Raw genomic sequence first — 17263 nt, 5'->3', positions numbered from 1 at the left:
AGTAGTGGTGCTACCGAGCCACTCTTAGTGATGGACATTGAAGTCCCCCACCCAGAGTACATTCTGTGCCCTTGCTATCCTCAGTGCTTCCTCCAAGTGGTGTTCAACATTAGCAGACAACTTTCAAAAGGGAATTGGATATATACTATACAGGGCTATACAGGGCTATGGGGAAAGAGCAGAGGAGTGGGACTAATTGGATAGCTTTTTCAAAGAGCCAGCAGAGGCACGATGGGTTGAATGGCCTCCTTTTGTGCTATATGATACTATGACTCTATAATTTGCAGATGAAATTTAACACTGATAAACACAATTCCAAGATTTTTCACTGGTGAATTCTGGGCATAAGGTCAATGGGGTGGATTTGTAATGGCTGTGTATAAAATGCAAATATTTACTGAACTATAATTGAAGTGGAAGCTGAAAGCATGCAGTACTGTCCATTATGATGGAATCTCCTGGTCACTACCATCTCTGTGCCCTGGGCTGCAATTGCTCAAATAATTTGCAATTCTTATTTGCAATAAACAACTTTGTTGGAACCCAAATATATCCGGTGTTATTTGGTAATGTAATTCCAATTCTGGCCTATTAGGTAATGTAACTGCAATTCTGGTATCTCGCACTTTCCTGATTTTCATCGCTTCACCATTGGCGGCTGTGCCTTCGGCTGCTTAGGCCCTAAACTCTGGAATTCCCTATCTAAACCTCTCCGCCTCTGACCAGTTTTGATGAAAGGTCATCGAACTGAAACATTAATTCTGCTTCTCTCTTCACAGATGCTGCCTGACCTGCTGAGTGTTTCCAGCATTTTCTGTTTTTATTTCTAATATCTTCTTATGTGGCTCAGTGTCAACTTTTGTCTGATAGCGCTCTTTTGAAATGCCTTGGGATGATTTGCTATGTTAAAGGCAAGCTGTTGTTGCTGCTGTTGTTGTTGCTGTTGTTGTTGTTGTTGTTGTTGTGACAGGGAAAGGCCTGCTCTGAATTCCCCCTCCCTGCACAGAACATTACAAAATAGAAGAGCTGAAGACTAAATATAGTATAATTGGAAGCAGAAGTATGTAACTTTAAACGTGCTTGGGCATTCTGCTTACCTGGACAGCCAGAAAGCCTTCCTCATCTTGCAGGATTCGGTATGTATAAACCTGTCTTAGATACCTGTATGGAAAGGATAGAGATGTTACTTTTCAGCATATTAGCTGTGGTCAAAAGAGACTTCACTTTACAGATGAAGATCATCATGTGGACGAGGCTGGTGGTGCAATGTGCATCCTTTCATCTCTGGGATATGAGGTTTACTCCAACTCTGATGGATCAAAATTTCCTATCTCTGTCTCCTCCTCATTCTCTCCATGTAGCTTCTCTCTCTTTCTTTCACTCTTCCCCCTTCTCTTCTGTATAAAGGTTAAGATGAATGAATTTGGGGGTTTTCTCAACCCATTTCTTCATAGGCATGAACTTACAGCAAAAACTTGCACAAAATTTGTCATGAATTAAGAGACCAAAAAGATAACTGGTGTGAGGATTTGAAAAGGTCACAGTGCAGGAAGTAGTGCCTCACTGAGACTGGGGTTAAATTATACTGCATTGCCTGGTTTCCATAACTTTGATAATACAAGTGTCTCCATCAATTACATTAAGTCTAAGACATAAAGCTAGTCGATGACCCATTTTGTTTCAGTGTAGTCTCAGACTCCAATGGTACCAAATTTTGGCTTTGAGGAGGCTATTCACAAGAGAAAGTCCATTGTTGACTTTGGACCATCTGACCATACCTAAGCTTCAAATCCTCATTCCCAACTATATGTTGCGCCCGTTTTTGAATTATGCTATTATTTCATCTTGGTCATTTCTCCTTAAAATATTTTACAAATGTTACTGCAATTACTTTAAAGGGGCATCAGGCATAACTTTGCTGAGAAATCTCACCCAATTGCTGCCCAATCAGTCACAGGAATTTCAAAGAACAACAGATGCTGCATCTTTGTCTAGTGCAGTTTTCGTCATTTCAAACTTGTAACGGCAAATAGAGCTAATTCCTTTATCTCAATAAATGTGTCATTACTACATTTTACAAAATTGGGTTTCTAGTTAGGGAACAACCATGATCTCTCTGAACTCAGGAAGTGGTCAGAATGACAACTAGCTGTGATGCACAATACTACTGCTCTTGGAGTTGTCAATGAACCCGTTTAACTAAAGTAAGAGGAGTTTAATTAAATTGTTAGTCATCCAGCTCTTCAATATTAGCCATGACTCTGTTGTCCTTAGCTTATCTGCTATCAGGTCTGCTAGGAGATCCCAATTGCAGTCAGTTTGTTATATTTTTTAATGTATTTGTTGATGTGCTAGCACATTATTTCCTGTTTCTTACTGTAAATAATAACTGTTTCCTGAAATTATAGCACAGTGTTATTTTGAGTAAAAGACACAATCTTTCAAAAGTAAAGACACAGGTCCCTGCCTCACAAAGAAAGTTTGAAAACCACTTTTTGGTTAAGAATGTATCACTTTAATACCAGTCCGCATCATGGCAGTTTCCATTTCATTCTGTTTTATTTTCAGTTGAAGGTGAGATGCCCTCTTTTAAAATTTATTTTCAGCCTTTTCTCCCAATTGTGTCTCTCCGCAATGCACCACAGTTGCGAGAGCCAGCGTGCAATCTAGTTCCAATTTCTGTAATATATTTGTTATGTTTCAGGGCATTTCAATTTGTGTTGAATGCAAAGGCAAGTTAACGTTTTCTGGGCACCAGAACATGATTTTATCTGCAAAATAATATGGGAGGTAGCGTGCCCATTTGACATCAATATGCACACTTGAAATAATACAGATTACCTAAATAGGGCCAGGATAGTCACCAAAAAATCCAATAAGGAATTCAGGAGAAGCCTCTTTACTCAGAGAATGATTAGAGTGTGGAACTTGCTACTACATGAAGCAGTTGAGGTGAATAGCATAGATGCATTTAAGGGGAAGCTAGATAAGTACATAAAGGAGAAAGGAATAGAAGGATGTGTTAGTAGGGTTAGATGAAGTAGGGTGGGCGGAGGCTCGTGTGGAGCATAAATACCGACATAGACCAGTTGGGCCGAACGGCAGGTTTCTGTGCTGTAAATTATATGTAAGTCTATGTAAAGTCTTGTTGCCTTAAATGCTGATCATATAGGGGCAATTCTGTGCTCCCACCAGGGGGCAGCACTTGCAGAGGGTTTACTGCAGGAAGTTGCAGTCATGCAGTCAATTAAAATTAATGGACAGAAAAGCACGGGCTGTGCAGCCTCTGTGCTCCCCACTGGGCCCTTACACCTAGAAACTATGAATCAGGTTTATTAAGTAAAATTAAACAGAAACAACAGCAAACACAGTAGATTTCATTAGATTCTAGTATAAAAGAGTGTTTGATCACCAGTACTTTACACCTGTTTCAAAATAATAAACATCTTGAAACTTTGATCATTCGCATAACTTGTAACTCGCGTCAGTAACCAAAAAGGTTACACATGAGACTGGCTATTCGCAGAGGTTTTCCAACAGCCACAAGCTGGTTCAATCCCCTGGTGAAGCGGAGATTCACCAAAGAAATCATGATGTAGGACTCCCAAATAGACCCTTGTTAGTTTGAAGTCCAAACTGGAACAAAGGATGATAAGAGGTTGTCTTTCAGAATCACACACAACTGTTAGTCACAAATAGGTTTCTAAAGCACACAATCTCCTCTCTGTGGTTGCATGGCTTAAATTGGGAAACTGCCCTGTGGAAGAGTCGCTGTGTTAGAAAAATCAGATTATCTCAGTTGCCCTTTCGCACACTGCCTCGATGTATTAATGGGGAATTGTGCATTCCAGACTGGCAGCCATTTACAGAGTTTATGCAGCTTATGGACCAATGTGTTAACAAGCTGATTCAAGCCCAGAATGGAAACAGCTGGGAGCACTGATCAGTTCCCTTTATCTGATGATTTCCGCGAATGCGTTGCTATATGAATTGTTTATAATAATTTCTGTAACATTTCCAATCTTGTTACACTTAAGGCTTTCAACAAGCCTTTAAAACGAGTTTGCAGATTAGTGCGAGGAATTGCAAGTGTTTGCAGTAACTGTGGGTTTCCTGTGGAAGTCGTGAACATTTTACTAGTGAATGAGCTCAGTCCTTCAGAGCAGCATTGTCACATTCACTGCTGCATTTGCTTAAAGGGACTGTCAGGTTTTTTTTTTGGTCACACTGAAGTTTGCTGTGTGGAAACCTGCCATCATGTTTAGCCAAGCTACTGAGAAATAAACATGGGGTAGAGTTCCGTTTGCCTGATATGGAGTGCATAGTCTCTTCTCTTAGGGACAAAGACCACTTCCCTAAGTCTACAGATCTTAGGAGCAGATTGCCAAACCAAGGCATACAGGCCCCCAAGTGTGCACAAGGATTCTGTTGGAGTTTAACCAGTAAAGACTGCACCAACTACCAGCGTAGAGCGTTGGCAAGCTGCCCCCTGCTTATCCGACAAGGACCACCCTATCCATGAAGACAAGTGGGTAATCCCAACCTCAGATTCCGTTAGTGAGCCAGGCTGGCTTGTCAATCATCAACAGTGCTCTGGGGTACTGCAGACCTGCCTGGTTTAGTTATCGGATTGCTGAGCCTGTTACAGAAGGTTGATTTGATTCCTCCCATACCACTGTCCAGGGCCCCAAACACCCCTTCTGGGTGAAACAGCAATTCACGTATACTTCCTGCAACCTAGTATACTGTTTTTGTTGCTTACAGTGCAATGTGTACAACACTGAGAGACCAAATGCAGATGAGATGACCGCTTTGCCGAGCACCTTTGTTCTGTCTGTAAGTGCGACCCTGAGCTTTTTGTCACTTACCACTTCAATTCCCTGTCCCACTCCCACTCTAACCTCTCTGTCTTTGCCCTTCTATACTGTTCCAAAGAAGCTCAAGGAACACTGCTTTATCTTTCCACTAGGCACTTTTCAGCCCTCTGACCTTAACATTAGGCCAGAAATTGCTGCACTGGCGCATCTCGTGGTGAATGACATTAATTGGACTTTTCACCTCATCGTCACATCGCATCATAATTGCGCTGCAAATTGCTGGAACGTTGAAACTATAACAGCACAGCAATGTCAATTTCACATCTGGTACCTCATGAACATTGTGCCCAATGGTCTATCTCCTTAACCAATGAAAGAAAACGAGAAAGAAATAAATAACGTGAATGACGGAGAAGGAAATAGGGTGAATCAGAGTCAAATTAGATACAGAAAGAGAAATGAAGAAAGGGAAAGAAAGAGAGTAGATTAAGAGAGAAGAAAGAAACAGAAAGGAAAAATAGGAAAAAAAATTAAAAGAATAAGCAGAAGAAGAGAACATTGTAACCCAGTTGTGTTTGGTAATTTTTGTATTGATCCTTGAGAAGTCAATGAGTGAATGGCAGGGTAGGTGTGTGAAATGTACAAACATTCTTGACCCATGAAGTATAGAACCAACGGTCCTGTCCATCATGATCAGGAACAGTGGAGCCGCTTTCATTAAGAACATAGGAATTGCCAGATGAAAAAAGTCCAAGGTCCATCTAGTTCCTCTTCTACCATCCTGGTACTCGCATGATACAACGATAATGGAGTTGTTGACTAATCATAGCAATCAGTCTCTATCAATTAATCAGATCAACAGGTCCAGAAATAACACGAGGAAAACCCCAATGGTGGAGAGCTTTTTTGAACCATCGGTCCAAAGTCACCGTTTTCCTCCCAAGCACGCTACACTTACCACGTGTCATGTCTCGAATTACTCATACACTGTATCCAACATGTTATTGTCTATCTAATTTGCATTTCTGAATGTCAAAACAGCTTTACATCCTGAAAATTATTGCCTTCCGACACTAACAGGAGTGTGGATGGCAAGATTGGCACAAAAATACTGCCAAGACAGATTTTAAAAATTCACAGTGTCCCCAGCAAAATTTCAGATGCAGTTGGAACTTGCTGCTCATCCAAGTTGGTGGCTTTGCAATGGAGTTTTAGGAACAAGTTGTAGCGATTGCTATGTTGGTCTAAAAAAACCCCTCTAAAGCATTGATACCAATCGCCCTACCTTTCTGTTGAGAAGGACAATCTCCTAGAATCATAGAATCATTGAGCACATTCACCCCATCATGCCTGTGCCAGTTCTCTGAAAGAGCTACCAATTAGTCCCACTCCACTGCTCATAGCCCTGCAAATTTTTCCTTTTTAAATTTTTATCCAATTCCCTTTTGAAAGTTACTACTGAATCTGCTTCCACCACCCTTACAGGCAGTGCATTCCGGATTGCAACAACTTGCTGAATAAAAAAAAAATTCCTCATCTCCCCGCTGGCTTTTTTGCCAATTATCTCAAATCTATGTCATCTGGTTACCGACCCTTCTGCCTCTGGAAATCCCTCCATAATTCTGAACACCTCTATTAAATCTCCCCTTAACCTTCTCTGCTCGAAGGAAAACAATTCTCTAGTCTCCCCAGATAACTGAAACCCCTCATCCCTGGTACCATTCTAGTAAATCTCCTCGACCCATTTTACGATACCCCTCCCAGCTGAACTAGTAGAGACCTGACAGCAGTTCATTCAGCTGCCACATTCTTATAGTACCTCTCAGCTGGCCTGGCTGAGACCTGAGAGTTGGTTAACCCAGCTGCGTCTCTTCCAGAGGCAGTGTGTAGTATGGGGAAGTCTCCACAACAAACCAAAAAAAAAATGCTAAACGTCAGAGTTGATTCAGCACTTTTCTGAGCCGTGTCGTTTAGTCCAGTCTTTGAGGCTGGCAGCAATCCAACCCGACCAAGATCAGCTGTGTGCCTGGGATGATCCAGTTCCTGTCTTACTATTAATAACAGGATAATCATTTTCAGAATGCAATTGAAGAATCTTGGGTGAGTGTCAGAAAACAAAATAAAATTCCAAATCCTAAGGCGTCTGTTATAACTTGTCATATTTTTCACTGCATCCCTCTAAAGCCAAAAAAAATCCAATTGTCGCTAAGTAAACATGTCAATCAACGTTAAATTGTTGTGTAGTCAGGTAGCTTTGCAGATTGGAAAGTGTTTGTAAGTTTCAGGCTGCAAATCACAACCACCCTGTGACTGGCTATCTTTCTCATTTTAAATCTATTTTTGTAGTGTAATAAGAACATAAGAACATAAGAAATTGGAGCAGGAGTAGGCCAATCGGCCCCTCGAGCCTGCTCCGCCATTCAATAAGATCATGGCTGATCTGATCCCAACCACAAATCTAAAGAACACAAGAAGTCGGAGCAGGACCCGGCCACATAGCCCCTGGGCCCTCTCCGCCACCCACAGGGCATTGACCGATCCGAACTCAGCTTCATGTCCAATTTCCTGCCCGCTCCCCATAACCCCTAATTCCCTTTACTTCTAGGAAACTGTCTATTTCTGTTTTAAATTTATCTAATGATGTAGCTTCCACAGCTTCCTGGGGCAGCAAATTCCACAGACCTACCACCCTCTGAGTGAAGAAGTTTCTCCTCATCTCAGTTTTGAAAGAGCAGCCCCTTATTCTAAGATTATGCCCCCTAGTTCTAGTTTCACCCATCTTTGGGAACATCCTTACTGCATCCACCCGATCAAGACCCTTCACAATCTTATATGTTTCAATAAGATCGCCTCTCATTCTTCTGAACTCCAATGAGTAGAGTCCCAATCTACTCAACCTCTCCTCATATGTCCGCCCCCTCATCCCCGGGATTAACCGAGTGAACCTTCTTTGTACTGCCTCGAGAGCAAGTATGTCTTTTCTAAAGTATGGACACCAAAACTGTATGCAGTATTCCAGGTGCGGTCTCACCAATACCTTATATAACTGCAGCAATACCTCCTTGTTTTTATATTCTATCCCCCTAGCAATAAAAGCCAACATTCCGTTGGCTTTCTTGATCACCTGCTGCACCTGCATACCAACTTTTTGATTTTCTTGCACTAGGACCCCCAGATCCCTTTGTACTGCAGTACTTTCCAGTCTCTCGCCATTAAGAAAATAACTTGCTCTCTGATTTTTCCTGCCAAAGTGCATAACCTCACATTTTCCAATATTATATTGCATCTGCCAAATCTCCGCCCACTCACCCAGCCTGTCTATATCCCCTTGCAGGTTTTTTATGTCCTCCTCACTCTCTACTTTCCCTCCCATCTTTGTATCATCTGCAAATTTTGATATGTTGCACTCGGTCCCCTCCTCCAAATCGTTAATATAGATTGTAAAGAGTTGGGGACCCAGCACCGACCCCTGTGGAACACCACTGGTTACTGGTTGCCAGTCCGAAAATGAACCATTTATCCCAACTCTCTGCTTCCTATTTGATAACCAATCCTCCACCCATGCCAGAATATTACCCCCAATCCCGTGATTTTTTATCTTAAGTAATAATCTTTTATGTGGCACCTTGTCGAATGCCTTCTGGAAGTCTAAATACACTACGTCCACTGGTTCCCCTTTATCCACCCTATACGTTATATCCTCGAAGAACTCAAGCAAATTTGTCAGACATGACTTCCCCTTCATAAAGCCATGCTGACTTTGTCCTATTAAATTATGCTTATCTAAATGTTCCGTTACTGTCTCCTTAATAATAGACTCCAAAATTTTACCCACCACAGATGTTAAGCTAACTGGCCTATAATTTCCAGCCTTCTGCCTACTACCCTTTTTAAATAACGGTGTTACATTAGCAGTTTTCCAATCTGCCGGGACCTCTCCTGAGTCCAGGGAATTTTGGAAAACTATCACCAAAGCATCCACAATCCCTACTGCCACTTCCCTCAAGACCCTAGGATGGAAGCCATCAGGTCCAGGGGATTTATCCGCCTTGAGTCCCATTATTTTACTGAGTACCATCTCTTGAGTGATTTTAATCGTATTTAGCTCCTCCCCCCCGAGAGTCCCCTGTTTGTCCAGTGTTGGGATATTCTTAGTGTCCTCTACTGTAAAGACTGAAACAAAATATTTGTTCAGCATTTTTGCCATCTCCATGTTTCCCACCATTAATTTCCCAGTCTCATCCTCTAAGGGACCTATGTTTGCCTTAGCCACCCTTTTTCTTTTTATATAACTATAGAAACTCTTGCTATCTGTTTTTATATTTTTTGCTAATTTCTTTTCATAATCTAACTTCCCTTTCTTAATCAATCCTTTAGTTACTTTTTGCTGTCTTTTGAAGAATTCCCAATCTTCTATCCTCCCACTAAGTTTGGCTACCTTATACGTCCTTGTTTTTAGTCGGATACTATCCTTGATTTCTTTACTTAGCCACGGGTGGCTGTCATTTCTTTTACACCCTTTTTTCCTCAGTGGAATATATTTATTTTGAAAGTTGTAAAATAACTCCCTAAATGAACACCACTGCTCATGTACCGTCTTACCCTTTAATCTATTTTCCCAGTCCACTCTAATCAATTCCGCTCTCATACCATCATAGTCTCCTTTATTCAAGCTCAGTACGCTTGTTTGAGAATCAACCTTCTCACCCTCTAATTGGATATGGAATTCAACCATGTTGTGGTCGCTCGTTCCAAGGGGATCCTTAACTAGGACATTATTAATTAATCCTGACTCATTACACAGGACCAGGTCCAAGGTTGCCTGCCCCCTTGTAGGATCAGTTACATACTGCTCAAGAAATCCATCCCTGATGCACTCAATGAACTCGTCCTCAAGGCTGCTCTGCCCAATTTGATTTGTCCAGTTAATATGATAATTAAAATCCCCCATAATTATGGCTGTTCCCTTATTACATGCCCCGACTATCTCCTGATTAATACTTCTTCCAGCAGAGTTGCAACTATTAGGAGGCCTATATACTACGCCCACTAATGTTTTTTTTCCCTTATTATTCCTTATCTCCACCCAAACTGTTTCATTATCTTGATGCTTTGTCCCAATATCATTTCTCTGTATTACAGTGATTCCTTCCTTTATTAACATAGCCACCCCACCTCCCCTTCCTTCCTGCCTGTCCTTCCTGATTGTTAAATACCCTGGCATATTTAATTCCCAGTCGTTGTCACCCTGCAGCCATGTTTCTGTAATGGCCACAAGATCATACCCATACGTAGTTATTTGTGCCGTTAACTCGTCCATTTTATTACGAATGCTACGTGCATTCAGATAAAGAACTTTCAAATCTGTTTTGTGACGCTTAGTTCCTGCTTTTTCCTTTTTTAACACTTTACCTATTACTCCATACCTTCTGTCCCTTCCTGTTACGCTTTCCTCTCTCTCCCTGCTCAGGTTCCCAACCCCCTGCCACTTTAGTTTAAACCCTCCCCAACAGCACTAGCAAACACTCCTCCTAGGACAGCGGTCCCGGCCCTGCCCAGGTGCAGACCGTCCGGTTTGTACTGGTCCCACCTCCCCCAGAACCGTTTCCAGTGTCCCAGGAATTTGAATCCCTCCCCCTTGCACCATTCCTCTAGCCACGTATTCATTTGAAATATCCTATTTCTACTCTGACTAGCACGTGGCACTGGCAGCAATCCTGAGATTACTACCTTTGAGGTCCTATTTTTTAATTTACCTCCTAACTCCCTATATTCTGCTTTTAGGACCTCATCCCCTTTTTTACCTATATCGTTGGTGCCTATGTGCACCACGACAGCTGGCTGTTCGCCCTCCCCCTCCAAAATGTTCTGTAGCCGCTCCGAGACATCCTTGATCCTTGCACCAGGGAGGCAACACACCATCCTGGAGTCTCGGTTGCGGCCGCAGAAACGCCTGTCTATTCCCCTTACAATTGAGTCCCCTATCACTATAGCTCTGCCACTCTTTTTCCTCCCAGCCTGTGCAGCAGAGCTACCCGTGGTGCCAGGAAGTTGGCTGCTGCTGCCTTCCCCTGATAAGTCATCCCCCCCAACAGCATCCAAAGTGGCATATCTGTTTGAGAGGGGGATGGACACAGGGGACCCCTGCACTACCTGCCTGCATCTCTTACTCTTCCTGGTGGTCACCCATTCACTTCCTGCCTGTATACCCTTTACCTGCGGTGTGACCAACTCGCTAATCGTGCTATCCACGAGTTTCTCTGCATCGCGGATGCTCCACAGTGAGTCCACCCGCAGCTCCAGCTCCGAGATACGATCGGTCAGTAGCTGCAGGTGGACACACTTCCCGCACACATGGTCGGCAGGGACAAAAATGGGTGGTCATGGAGTCAAGGTGCTGGCAGAGAGGTAGAGCTGGTTATCATCAGTATACATGTGGAAGCTGCCCCTTGCCTACAGTTAATGTATTATTGAAGTTAAAGCTAGTTAACTTCAAATTAGTGCTCGCTACTGCTGATAAAATGAATTACTCAGATAAATTTGATTAACATGTCAATCATAAGAGGCCTCACTGGGACCCTAGGTTTAAAGGGACCCTCACTGTTTCTGGGGAAGGGAAAGCCTGGAAGAGTTCCACCGCACAACAGCGTTGTGCAAGCCTAATGAGGATTCTTTTCCAGTGAGAGGACATTTTACCACATAAATCCCATTATTTTTGGTGAGAAACCTAGGTAAAGAGCCAAGGTGCACAATACAAGATTGAAAAGAGTAGAAAAGATGATGAGTGAATAAAAAAGTAATGGTCATATGACAGTAAGCTCGGGTTTTAAAATCCTGTAGATTGCAAGAGGAAGGAAAAACATAAGGATATAAGAACTTTTGAGGTCCTGGGACAAACTGAGTTAGAGTTAGAGATTGCCTTTCACCTCTGCCTCCTGGGTTCAAATCCAACCCAGACTTATGAGTTGAAAATGTACTCTGTCTATTGGCTGGAAGGGTCCTACATATATGTGAAATAAGTTTGAGCAGTCTCAATGCAGTTCTTCTTGGTTACATCACAAAATTCTCCCTAATTCGGTAAATGGCAGTCTCACACTGAGAGTCTTAAGGAATGGCTTGGGTGGAAAATGGAAAAAATGTCACCAGTGTAGCAAGTAAGAGCCTTTGAGATGAATCGTGATTTCAATGAAGAGTCAATGAACAGGAAGAGCATGTAGGACAGCAGATTTAGAAAGAACAAGAAAAGAAATGTCTCTGTTGGATTACTTTAGGAAAGCCTGGCAGTATTGTGGCTGCTACCATAGATCTCATAATCACCACAAGCCAACAAGAAAGCACTTTTTGTTCCCTCTCCCTCAAAAAACTTTTGGTTTCCCTCGGAAGGGGGCCTGACCCTTCTGTCAGCTAGTTATCGAATGGCACTAATGATGGACTTGGTTTTACCTCTTTGCTTCATTTAATTGTTGAAAAGTCTCAGGATTTATTTAAAGCATTTGCATCAACATTGCTCCCCAAGCCTCCCATGACGGCGGGGTTACCTCTAAACATACGTATGGATAATAGCTCAGCCTGTGCTCTCAATGCCTCCGTACTTGGGAGTAAATATCTAAATGAGCTGCTTCAGTTTAGCAACTTACCTTGCTACAAACCCGGAATCCAGAGGGAAAAAAACATACGCAAGCTTTAAGGGAGGATCTGCCTGGTTCAGTTCTCAGGACAGCCTATTCCAATAGATCAGCTGCCATGTCATCAGGTTAGTGGCCGCAATACCTTCGCACTATTGTAGCCATCATTGCTGCTATAGGACAAACATTTTAACAGTGCTGAAAAAACTCTGGCTAAAACTATGATTCTGTAAATAATTGTTTACTAGCAGCAGATTAAATTATATCATTGTGTTGCTGATCACACCTTCCGTTGATAAAGAATGGGGTTGTCTAAGCATCTATCTTGGGATCGGGGATTTCGGGATCGTCTGCTTTATTCCCCCATACATGTCAGCTGTGGGCTCTGCGAGTTCAGTGAGCCCCACTGAGCCACATTCTTTTACTGCAGCTTCGAATCCAGTTTTAAAAAAAATCACAGCATCTACAAGGTTAAATGCGATCTACACCATGCGTGCAAGGAACTGATTTCATCTTGTGCTTCTAATCCAGTTAGAAATCAGTTTGATATATTTTACACCTCCTTCTCTTCCAATAGAATATGATTGTGGTTTTAGAATATAGGCTCAGCTATAATTTGAACCAAATGCACTCTGCAAAATACATGCTAGGAATGAGGCTAGATATGCCTGTAAAATACAATGTAGAAATTGCTTTGGTGTATACATCTCACCCCTACTTTACACTGCTTTCGCCAGTTAAAAAAAAAATTGCACTCTTATCTTGAAAGAGCAGAAAGCATTTACAAAAATACCATTTATACACCAAATTTCACAATAAATACATAGAAGTTACAACCCGGAATCAGGCCATTCGTGTTGGCGTTTACCCTCCACGTGAGCAAGTAGGTCTAATCACAATTACCCACCCTTTTGTCAAATGCCTCTTTGTGAAAAGTTCTCCCTTTAAAGGGGTTTATCATTTTATTAAGGAGCTTTTAGGCTGCAACTGGAAGTTTGCATGGCAGCTGGTGCTTAAATCATATTCAGAGTCTAGGGTGGGGAGAAAGGCACTCAGGAGGGAGGGGACAAGCTGTGGCCGGCAGCAGTCCACTAATTTAATGTGGAGCCGGGAGGAGCAGGAATTGCACAGCAAGGTAAGTGCCAAAAAAATTAAAACTTACCTTTCCAGAGGCAGCCTCCAGCGGTCCCTTTAAGGAGAAAACTGACCATGCTGCAGTCAGTCAGTAACGAATTTTGGAAAGGGGGCCTCAAAACAGGTGTGAGGCCCATATTTGCATATGCAAATAAGTGTTATTTAAATGCAAATCTTTATTTTCAAATCATTGACTGTTTATTTTTAAATGTATAAATTTCTCAGCCCAGCTGGTATGACCTCTTTTAATTGAACTTCCTGCGGTGGAACTGAGCAGTGCAGGCGAGGAAGGCCCCAGCTTTGATCTCTATCTGTCCTCAGTAAGACGATCTCCGCCACCAGGGGGGCAGTTGTGGTGCGACAACTGAACTCAGCACCTGTAGGCTTGGGAGGGGAGAGTTAATTGGGGCTCTCACTGAGCATCAGGTGAGGACAGGATCAGACTCACGCATGGTCGAATAATAAACAAATAACGGAGTATAATCTGGGGAAATATGAGGTTATCCACTTTGGTAGGAAGAATAGAAAAACAGAATATTTTTTAAATGGTGAGAAACTATTAAATGTTGGTGTTCAGAGAGATCCGGGTGCCCACGTACAAGAAACATAGAAGTTAGCATGCAGTTACAGCAAGCAATTAGGAAGGCAAATGGCATGTTGACCTTTATTGCAAGAGGGTTGGAAGACAACAGTAAGGAAGTCTTGCTACAATTGTACAGGGCTTTGGTGAGACCACACCTGGAGTACTGCATACAGTTTTGGTCTCCTTATCTAAGGAAGGATATTCTTTCCTTGGAGGCGGTGCAGCGAAGGTTCACTAGATTGATTCCTGGGATGAGAGGGTTGTCTTATGAGGAGAAATTAAGTAGAATGGGCCTATACTCTCTGGGGTTTAGAAAAATGAGAGGTGATAGGAAACAGAGGAACATAGGAACAGGAGTAGGCCATTCAGCCCCTCGTGCCTGCTCCGCCATTTGATAAGATCATGGCACAGGAAAATGAAGCAGTGAGGACCACAAGTCCATAAGGGAGCCCACTCCATTTTCCATCTGTTAATTTAAATGGACAGAAAGTCGGGCATGCTCCCTTACAGGCATGCGATCCTCCCCACCCGATTTTCCTGCATTTGCTGCATTTTGGCATGGTTTGCATGAAAATAAAGTAAAAGTTGGGTAGACGGGGAGTGTAGAGTATCAAGATGTACTCTACTCAAGGAGAAGGAGTTAATGGGTTGAATGAGCTGCAAACTGCTTAATAGAAAACTATTAGATGATGCAAAAGATCACCTGTGAGCCAATGGAGACCTGCACTATTTACAGAAACTGCCATTAAGCCAGCTATAGGATCCAATTTGCCCAGGTCCAGACCCAGGAAAATCTACCCCGATGACCTTTCAAGAGTTTGCCGAGTAAAGCTCGATGAACAATGAACTTTTTAAACAAGTACGGATTGCAAATTACTAAGAGTATTTTGCCTATGTTTCTGCTGTCATAAATCATTTTATTTGTAAGTAGATGCGGACAGTAGATTAGCCTGTACAAAGTGGTGTCGCACTGTTAATATTTTCCACTTTTCAAATTGATAGAAGATGTAGTGGGCATCCTAGGTGTTCTCGATTGAGTTATTACTGTAATTGAGAGTGATTGTTAGATCTAAGCTATACTAACTCAATATAGTGGGGAGTAAAAATTCAGGCTTCAGTTTGTACAAAACTTGAAATAAAAATAGAAAATGCTGGAAATACATAGCAGGTTAGTCAGAATCTGTAAAGAAAAAGGACAGATTTTGATATATTGGAGGTAGGTATAGCCCTCCTCAGAACTGAAGACCAGATAAAGACAAGCAGGCATTTTAGTAAGGTTAGAAAAAATAGAGAGAAAAAGGAGAGGGGAGAGAATTAGTACATGCTCCAATCAAGAAGTGGGGGAGGGGGGTGGTCAATGGGTTGAATGAGCTGAGAATGCTTAGGAGAAAACTGTTAGAAAACTGTTCTCAGTCTCGTACACATTTTTTTGACTAGCCTCAGCTTCAAGGTGGAGTGACATTCACCTTAGAGATCTGAGTTACAATTTGGCCTTTTCGTTTGCCTTTTTCTGATCTAGGCGGCTTAATCGCAATTTATGTAAGCAATACATGTCAACATCACCGCACTAATCTTTTATGTTCTTCTAACAAACTGGAAATTGAGCCTACGACCTCTCTGGTCTGTATGGCTCAACTCCCAGCAATGCTGCCCAAATGACCCATCAATTGACCTGAGCATTAAAATCCATTTGTAACTGTTTGTGGCTAAAAAGGGTGGTTTAGTTTCTATTGTTAGATTTTTTTTTCAATTCACATCTAAAATGATTACAAAGTAAACCACTTTATGACAGTATTAGCAAATAGCATGAGTAATGGAAACTATGTGCAAAGAAATATTAACTCGGGGAGCCAGCATGGAAACAGTTAAGTGGAAGCAACATTCGACACGTTTTAAATTGACCACATCCTTTCCATCCAAGTGTGGGTAAAACACTAACATTCATTTGATTTCCTTAGTACTGTAAAGTACCTGCATAGTTTAGATGACAGCACTTTCACCTCTCAGAGACTGTTGAGAATTGAGCATATAGGTAAGGAGTACATAGGAACATAGGGACAGGAGTAGGCCATTCAGCCCCTCAAGCCTGTTCTGCCATTCAATGATATCATGGCTGATCTGTACCCTATCTGCATTTACCCGCTTTGACTCCATATCCCTTAACACCTTTGGTTAGCAAAAATCTATCGATCTCAGATTTAAGATTATTAATTGAGCTAGCATCTGCTGCTTTTTGTGGGAGAGAGTTCCACACTTCTACCACCCTTTGCATGAAGAAGTGTTTCCTAACATCTCTCCTGAATGGCCTGGCTCTGATTTTAATGTTATGTCTCCTTGTCCTAGACTCCCCCACCAGCATAGAAAGTTTCTCTCTATCTACCCTATCAATTCCTTTCAAAATCCTAAAAACCTCAATCAAATTACCCCTTAACCTTTTATATTCCAGGGAATACCAGCCTAGTTTATGTAATCTCTCTTCATAATTTAAACCTTGGAGCCCTGGTAACATTCTGTTGAGTCTTCTAAGGTGCGGTGCCCAGAACTGTACATAGTACTCCAGATGTGGTCTAACTAGGGCTTTGTATAGCTGTAGCAAAACTTCCTCCCTTTTATATTCTAGCCCTCTAGATATAAAGGCTAACATTCCATTAGCTTTTTTGATTATTTTTTGTACCTGACGGCTACATTTTAGTGATCTGTGTAAATGAACCCCTAAATCTCTTTGGGCCTCCACTTTTTCGAGCTTTTCACCATTTAAAAAATACTCGGATCTATCCTTTTTTGGTCCAAAATGGATGACCTCACATTTACCATGGTTTTGCTCACTCACTTAATCTATCAATGTCTCTTTGTAATGTTGTGCTCCTGTCTACACTACTTACTATGCCACCAATCATCGGCAAACTTGGCTATATGGCTCTCTATTGTGTTATCTATGTCGTTAATAAATACAGTCAATAATTGAGGCCCCAGCATCCTTGTGGGACACCACTTGTCACTTCCTTCCAATTCGAGTACATACCCATTATCCCTACTCAATGGGCTCAATTTTGAAATGGTAGTGGGTTGGCAGCAGGGGGAGATGGTGCGTGTGGCAAACCCGA

At 42.0% G+C, this 17263-nt stretch overlaps 1 protein-coding gene across 2 annotated transcripts in view; it reads right to left on the bottom strand.

The window, feature by feature from the left end:
* LOC137333097 (phosphatidylinositol 3,4,5-trisphosphate 5-phosphatase 2-like) overlaps positions 1–17263 on the bottom strand; it is a 114294-nt gene that overhangs the window by 71802 nt on the left and 25229 nt on the right. For both annotated transcript variants that reach the window (XM_067997224.1, XM_067997225.1), the window contains exon 3: positions 1098–1161. In XM_067997224.1, the coding sequence (XP_067853325.1) occupies positions 1098–1161 (64 nt within the window). The remainder of the gene's footprint in view (positions 1–1097; positions 1162–17263) is intronic.

The sequence above is a fragment of the Heptranchias perlo genome, chromosome 15 (assembly GCF_035084215.1).
Source record: "Heptranchias perlo isolate sHepPer1 chromosome 15, sHepPer1.hap1, whole genome shotgun sequence".
NCBI classification, from domain to species: domain Eukaryota; kingdom Metazoa; phylum Chordata; class Chondrichthyes; order Hexanchiformes; family Hexanchidae; genus Heptranchias; species Heptranchias perlo.
This window is presented reverse-complemented; position numbering and strand designations above follow the sequence as displayed.